This window comes from Mercenaria mercenaria, chromosome 16 (assembly GCF_021730395.1).
Source record: "Mercenaria mercenaria strain notata chromosome 16, MADL_Memer_1, whole genome shotgun sequence".
NCBI classification, from domain to species: Eukaryota; Metazoa; Mollusca; class Bivalvia; order Venerida; family Veneridae; genus Mercenaria; species Mercenaria mercenaria.
The window spans coordinates 72677036-72685927 of NC_069376.1; the positions used below are offsets into that span (position 1 = coordinate 72677036).

Genomic DNA, 8892 nt, shown 5'->3' on the forward strand with positions numbered 1-8892 from the left:
TCCCTCTAAGCTAACGAATTAAACGGTTCTCTATATTCTAAATCAGGCAGCAACAAGAGAACAAAAACGGAAAAAAAAATAAAAAGTAATATTTAGATAAAGATGTTTATTTAATGATTTATTTTCCAATTAGGACATTTTGTTTCCTAAATACACGCATGACATGTATAGTTACTTTTTCGCTTGTATTTCCATTTGGTGTCCTGAATACAACATACGTTTTATTCCATTTCAGATATTGTGAAAACGACAGATGTTATAGTTCGGGACGCCAGCTCAGTAAAATCTGCTAATTCGGTCAGTACTGAACAACGATCAGCAAATCAGTCGCCTAACAATAGTCCCCATGCTTCGAATAATTTAGTTGCTGTAAACACGTAGCACTGAAATTAATTTATTAACCATTATGATGGACTGAAGTGTGTTTATAGTGAAGTGTCAGTAGATTGTAAGAATTCTGTTTGAAAACGAGGCTTTATGAAATACACCAGCTAAAGGAGTAGAAACGAGGCTGTTCAATGTTGAAAATCCGTCTGGGCATGCGCAGAAGTAGGTCCGGATGTAACATTTTGTCAAGAGAGAGAATGAGATATGACTTGCAGAATAATTATGCCATAATTATTTATTGGGAGTAATTATGATAGAAGATAGATGTTGACGGTAAATAATCAGTCATCGAATTCTTCCCTTTCATTGTTGAAATATTTTATAAACTGTGTCCAGCGTTAGGGGAGAGTGTGTCAATACTTTAGTCGTACTTTCATCATCCTTTCCAACTGCTTATATGTGTAATATGAAGATTGATATATAATGTTAAGGGGTAGACACAAAAGCAACGTTAGCAAAACGGAATAGAAACTGAGAAAAAAAACCTGAAGAGGGATGTTAAAAATGTTTGTATGAAAGAATGGTCGGTCAAAATGTTTCAAGATTGTTTAAGTAGTGTTATGTGTACGAAGAGAATAGGCTCTTTATTTGAAGTAATTAAGGGTGCAGTTTCAGCTGCATTTCATGATATCTACAAAGTGAAAACTCTCTTATTCGACAGCGTTTTACCACCGGTCCAACAGAGTTTAAATATGTATATAAATCAAATGGATTCTCTGAAAAATATTTACATTTTATAAACACGTTGTTTGTTAGTATATTGGAGGCAAGAGAAAAATGATAATATGCCGAAGATCAACGTTTCGCTGGCATTGTTGTAGAGAAAAGTAACACATAGTAAGCTATCTAGAGTGAGAACAAGACGCAAATCAAAAAACTGCTTATAGGACTGCAGTAAATGTTAAAAAAAGACAGGAACGAACTGCAAAATAAGGAGCCAATAACTCTTGTGAAATAGGTGTATAGTTTGTTGAAGGAGTTGACCAAATAACTTATTTAACCTATGATATTTCCGAATGCAATTCAGCTTAAACGATGTTTTTCATAACCGTTTTGAATGTACATTTTAAACATGTTATTTGTTAATTGTTTAAATTTTATTATTTGTTTTAAAGAACACTCAGCCGACTCGTAATGATTCCATAAATCACATTCGACATGTGCTTTGCACAAAGGGTATTATGGCACCAGCAAGGCGTGATACAGTTGTCAGTTTGATATATAAGGTAATATAATTATATCACAACATAATGTAAGGATAAAATTTTGATAATGTAAGGATACTATATGGACATAAGGATAAAATTTTGATAATGTAAGGATACTATATGGACAATATAAGGATAAAATTTTGGTAATATAAGGACACTGTTAGGACAATATGAGGATAAAATTTTGATAATGTAAGGACACTGTTTGGACAATATAAGGATAAAATTTTGATAGTGTAAGGACACTATTGGACAATATAGGGATACAACATGGATAATATAAAACAGTAACAGCAGTGTACTGGTGTAATTTTGATAATATGAGGACGCTTCTAGGTCAATATAAGGATACAATATGGAGGATATCAGTAAGATATGGATACAATATGCGTATGAGGAAAGTTGGATACAATGAAAGAGTCGGACCTGAGTTAGGTCAAAGCAGTAATAGTTAACGAAATTTACCATCATGGATAAATATCACGTCTTGGTGATGTGTGATAACCGTTACAAGTGTGAAGGTGTGTCAACTGTGATAAAATGTATGAAATAGTTGGATTCTGTTACCTGAGACTTTGTACAACTACAGAAGGGTTCATAAAAAGGTATAATCGTTTGCAAGTTATCGATAAGGTACTGATTTAAAAGAGGCAAGCGTCCAGATTTATGTCACCGTTCGAAATTTAGGTCGTATTTTCATTTGCCAGTAACTGCAAGCAGATTCATCGAGTTCTACACAATACCAATTTATGAAAACATGTATGTTTTTGTAGAATTAAGCATTTACTGTGCTAAGCACACAGTCAATAAGAAATCGATGTTAACAGATAAATGTAACTGTAAGTGATATCATACCCATAAACTTCGATAGCACTGATTTCTCGCGCAATTTTCATTGTGTTCTGTAGTAGCCAGCCTTTCTGTTCTTTCAGTACTTTCATTTTATAATGAAATCCATATCTAAAAGCATACATGTTTGAAATTTTACTTACTAGGTGTCAGTATAATGTGACTGGGTTGGGTATCACGCCACGTGTCTACAGCGTGACATTCCAGTGAGGCAGTACTATAAAGTTGGACATTGTGCTCACTGCTACAAGTAGACATCGTCGTTTATATGACAGAAAAATTATGGGAAAAGACGTTAAACCTGAACACACACATACTTATTAGGTTTTGCTGTGTAAGTCTTGTAAATGTTTACTACCTTTACAACAACTTATATTACGTACAACTGTCAAGTAGCTGCTCCTTTTCTGTAGTCCCACCTTTTGTTCAAGACAGTGATGTTAAAATATTACTGTTAGATCTACATACAAAAATCATTACTAAATGGAATATTTAATTTTCCTGTTCTAATTTCAAAGAGCATTCGTCCAGATATTAAATTTTCATTTTTGATAGATAATTACGAATATGATGTGTATAATTAAGTCATAAATTATCAATGTTAAAGTCGATATATTAGGAGTGTCATGTAAAGTAGACGTCATATTTCTACTGTGCGGCGAGCGCTGTAGACGGCTTTTCTTTTTACTGTGTGGCGAACGCTTTAGACAACTTTTCTTTATTTAAGAATATACTGAGCATACTCGCTCTATGTTTTACATTTCATGTACAATAACTAACGTCAAATACCGAGAAATGCGACGTAAATCTGGAAGCATGTCTCATAATAATTGAGGAGGGTGTTTTGAAACTATGGGTATCAGTACTATATGTGATGTAACGCACATTGCCAGTTAATTAAACTGTCAAGTCATTTAATCTATCTATAGATTTTAAAGTTAATTCATAAATTGGATGTAATTATTAAAATGCATTGTTTCTATATTAGCAGTATTTGAATTTTATTTCAAATTTTACGAAATGTTTTCTTTTTTTTGATAATTGCCATTATATTGCATCTTGTTTAAACGTGATATATGGAACGCCGACAATGTGATTATACTGCATTTGTAAACATTGCTGTAAAACTTTTTTATTTGTTTGCATCTGCTAATACAGACAGACAGTCCAATGCTATCTAAGTGATTTTACACAAAATGCATAAGGATGGTAGAAGTACGTAGGATCTTTTATAATTCCTTACTTACTAGCATATTATATAATACAAAATGTTTGTAGAAATTACAGAAGAATCTGTGTGATTTTCTCATTATAGCATAATTATATAATGTAAAAAGGTATTACAATATATGTTTTGTCCTCATACTTAATTCTCAATTACACGAAAACAAAGCATTTTCAATTTATATGGGTATACCATGCATAACATCCAAACACAGAGCAGAGATTCCTTCAGGTACTAGCACAGGACAAACAGTCCTAGTCAGTAAACTAGCGTTATCATTTTCCACGAGGGTGTTATTTTCAAATTTGTCTGTAATAAAAGTAAAATTTATTAGAATGCCCAAATTTAACAAATGGCATTTCTAGTTCGTAATAATTTACTGTCTGTGCAATGCTAAAAACATTAAAAATCAAAACAAAATTCAATATTAATTTTGTAAATAAGATTGAGGAAAAAATCTAATAATTTAAATTGTCACTAAATACGACAATGTCCTCGCGCTATTTTACCAAGAGCAAATATTCATTCGCTGGTCACGCGGAAATAGTAAAAATAGTTCCGATGACAACGTGGAAAATTTGAAATCTGCAAGCCCTGTATTGTATCGACCAATATCTACTGACTCCAATAGCATTTATCCTCTCATCATTTGCTAGTTATATAATGATTCTTATTTAAACTGTCTTGTTAGTATACAATGTGTAAGAAAATGTTAGTTGTCAACAATCTCAAAACATACAAAATATACATTGTACAGCCCATTAAGTGTTCAATGTTTATTAAATGGTAATATTGTTTTGTACAATAATAAAATTGACATGAAAGACGTATAGTGTCTAATTATTCAGCGCTGTGTCCAATTCAGTATCTTATTCTATATCTATTTTGTTTATCCAATCGCGAACGTTTATTTGCATCACGTGGCCGTACAATATATTACCGTATTGGACGCACGTGTAACTGTAAACTTTAGATAAATGTTGATTTAAACACTGACGATTTCAATGACAATGAACTACATTGACCCATATTTCGTTATTCTGTTTCACGTAGTTGAGATTATAATTTGTACCAGGGAAAGCCCAGTCCTTTTAAACACGAGGATAATTTGCATTATATGTTTCAACTGCATGGAGATATTCAATATGTTATGTCTTTCATAATAACTCATGACAATTTAATAATCCTTATATAGGTATACTGTTTTTGCGATGGTCCAAGTTGCATGAAATCATTTTCTCAACATGTCATTTGTAAAATGTTCTGTTATAAAGGGATTCGTTTAATTCTAAAAATAAGAGTGTAGAATTTCTAATTTTACATGCTTATAGTCTCCTAACATGCTACCATATCAATCTTGATATTATTTAATTTATCAATCTTTAATTATATTATATTTAATTAAGTAATATTACATACAAAAATGAAGAGATAGACTTAAAGGGAGGTAGGTAATCCATGGTTTAAATTGGTCATTTACATATTCTTCTTATGTGATTTCGACACTTTTCGGTATTACGGAAAGTCACGTGCACATTCGGCTACGATTGCATCCGGACAAAGCCGAATTGCACAGCGAAAGTACGTACTCGTACGGAAATTGCCGAGTCTGATTACGGGTCTGTTAATTGAATGGCAATGTCATTAGCGATTACTTTTTTAAAGAAACAGCGGAAGGGTTGGTGTTCATTCTGTAAGGTTAATGTTGCCTAAAGTAATGCAAACTCAGATGTTGGTCAAGTCAGTTATTTTTTTGAATTCCATTAAAATTGAAAATAAATTTCTGCATTTCATTGTCGTGCTTATGATGGACGTTTTTCACGGCCAATACTCAATCAAATATATTTTACGTTTCATAACGCATGTCAAAGTACAATTCGTACCAGCTGTTTTGTCTGAGCTGTTAAAGTTTCACGGCATATTCATATAACGTTAATATTTATGATGTGTATTTCAGGACGGACATACTGATATTATCACGTTTAACTTCAGACCTGTCTCGTCCTTGAACTTGTTCAAACGAGTGGCATGCGTTGACTTGTTTGCTTATACGATAAGTTCTGTTTCAGAAATAATTTTTCAGAATTAACACATTATGCGTTTCTTTGATCTCAGTCTAAAATTTTTAATGATAGTAACAAATTCGGATTAAGTTTTGGAAACCTACTGACATATTACGTCACTACTCTACATGTCATTACACTGGAGTAGTGACGTAAGATATCCATGAATTTCGGCAATGAATATTCCGATAACACTTCTAACAGTGGTAAATTATTGCAAGATAAATAAAAACGAGTCCTTCAGGTGCCAATTTTCGCCAATGGCCAAAACCACATGTAGATACCATTCCAATTATAATATTACTTTGCAAAGGTGAACATGGCACTCACGTCAAAATTATGTTATCAACTTTGTTAAGATTTGGCTTTTTCCCTTCGCGTCTAAATATGTTACGATTTCACGAAATGACAAAACATTTTATGTAGTGATTAAATATAATGAACAAAAAGATACACTTGTATGACAATTTTCAACTTCTTGTCATGTTACACTATTAGAAACTCAGTTAACACTGACCAAACACTAATACAGCGCCAGGTAAGCTGATATTGTAATGCAGACATTCGGTATGTTATATCATAGCCGACTCTTAAGGCTATTTATGTACACTGTATACTTTAAAGTATTTAGCTGGATATACCTCAAGGTGCACATCACAATACCAAATGAAAGCAATCAATGAATTATTGAACTGTTATTTTATATGCTGATATTTTATGAATGTGATATCAATTGTTTCTCTTTACATGACATTTCTGCTCTGTGGACAACGCTATAGAGATAACTATATACATTTTACAGACTAGATGAGTAGTTTGTACATATATACTGCCTAGAACACTAACTTTATCTTTACCTATTATTTAAATTGTACTTACAAATGAAAAATTGTTTTTTAAATTAAACAAATTTACATTATCTTGAGATATGCCTCTTTAACTGAATGATACATGTGTATGAGGCAATGAGAATAGTTGAACTCGTTATGAGAACAGTCCAGGATATATTTAACTGATATTTATAGTTAGGTGTTCTTTATCAGTAAAGTCCAGGATATATCTAACTGATATTTATAGTTAGGTGTTCTTTATCAGTAAAGTCCAGGATATATCTAACTATAATTATAGTTAGGTGTTGTTTATCAGTTAAGTCCAGGATATATCTAACTGATATTTATAGTTAGGTGTTCTTTATCAGTAAAGTCCAGGATATATCTAACTGATATTTATAGTTAAGTGTTCTTAAGCGACTTTAACACAGATTTGTCTGCATAATTACAAAGATAGAATTTAGTCAAGATGGTGAAAAACAACGAAAATAAATTAATTACTCAAAGTACTTGTCATGGAAATATATCTATTTTCGTTAAACATCTGAACAATTTGAAACAAATAAAGTATCTCATAGGCCGCTTAAACAGTTCATACATTTTTCGTATGAAATTTATTAGATAATGTTAAGACATCCATTATAGTTTAAAGTCACATATTAGCTATAAATGAGAAACTGCTATTGGATTAAACTTGTTATGTTTATCACAATATTCCTATAACTGACACTTACGTAAACAGGGAATACATTTCAGGAAGCTTTATGCACCAATGCCAATGGAATAAATAACAAACACCCCCCCCCCCCCCCACGAACACACACACCCCGCAAATTCACAGGTTTTTGTAAATACGTCGAGCCGATTGTATAATTTCTAACGTTTTTGGACAAAAGTATATCATACGATTGCAATATCTCTAGTCGCTTGACGAAACCGTTCACCGAAATCAATTAATGTCAGAACGTAGTAAATTTGTATAAACCAAAGGTCTAAAACCATACAGCGAAATATCCTTAAATCGTAACAACTAAATGAAATCTCGTTTTCTAGAAAGACGCTTTCTTTGCTCTTTACTTAACAAGCGTCTAGCCGTTTGATACATTGATCACAAGGATACGTTATTCCACGAGAAATGGCCAGTTACGAGTATATTGTTTATGAATCATTTGTATTAACCAAGAAAACATGTTTTTTATCATGTTTTTGTATTAGACTTTTGACATCTGACAGAGTATATGTAACCATGAGAGACTGTTCGATCATGTTTTAAATTATTCAGTTTGTACTTTTGATTGTTGATATGTTATAATATGCTTTATATTTGACTTCTGGAACTATTTTGTCATTTTTTCACTCGCGTAGTAATACATTCACAGCTGATCACACGATATGTCTGGATAATAAAATAGTTCATTTTCAAGTACTTTGTTGTTGTGCCTTCACTCAAAATATGCATTTAATCCTTACCTAAAGGCTGCCAACAATACTTCCTTGACAGGAGATGGTTCCGACTGCTGAATTTGAACCAAATTGTCCTGCAACAACGCACCTTGAAACTCACAAGAAGTCGAACTTGTTCATGTGAAAAGCCGCAAAATTGTCTTTTGCTTAGATGATGATAAGTCGCCTTTTGCTTAGATGATGGTTTCTACTTTGCCTGAAATAATGACCGATTAAAACTTAAAGGCTTTCCCCACTGTTCACAGCTGAAAATATGCCAAACATATATGAATATTGTCAGTACTACAGAGGATATTGTAACTTCGGGGCCTACCGTTCAAGTAATCCTGTAATTTTTACACGAAGGTGTTTTATTTTTTCATGTCTGTTATTCAAAAATAAGTAGTTCAGACGTCACCAACTGTGGGTAAACTCCCAAACCACGTTTGTATGGATGTCGCCATCTTTGAATGGACGTCACGTCATTTTACAATGTAAGTCTATGGGAATATCACAAAATCTTAAGTTTTAAAAAATGAAGAAAAACATGCCTAGAGATATTAACCTTATTGTATCAACGATGCTATTTTTGACAATTTCACATACAATATAAATCAATTATCGGAGGTTCAAAATTAGGTGAGACAGACTTTAGTTAGTGTTGTCAATTACCGATAAGGTTTATTATAAAACATAAATAAAACTAGAAGATGCTTTTGTAGAAAAACACATGTCTCCCTCGACAGCATAGTCATAAGCAAGAAGTCAATAGAGGGAAGGAGTCAAAGTGAAAGTGACCCTGATGGTAAGCTAAGCGATTGAAATGCAATAGCGATCATCTACGTCATCTATATGGAAATGGTTTTCAATTTGTAGGTCCCTTG

The 8892-nt window shown here is 32.5% G+C and overlaps 1 protein-coding gene across 25 annotated transcripts in view; it reads left to right on the forward strand.

Moving 5' to 3' along the window:
* Positions 1 to 7988, forward strand: part of LOC123541437 (potassium voltage-gated channel protein Shaw-like) — a 159650-nt gene extending 151662 nt beyond the window's left edge. For 24 of the 25 annotated variants that reach the window (XM_053527386.1, XM_053527400.1, XM_053527402.1 and 21 more), the window contains one exon: positions 236 to 7988. In XM_053527386.1, the coding sequence (XP_053383361.1) occupies positions 236 to 381 (146 nt within the window). In that variant the 3' untranslated portion in view covers positions 382 to 7988. The remainder of the gene's footprint in view (positions 1 to 235) is intronic. The other variant, XR_008367955.1, reaches the window with a different exon arrangement.
* Positions 7989 to 8892: the final 904 nt, after the last annotated feature.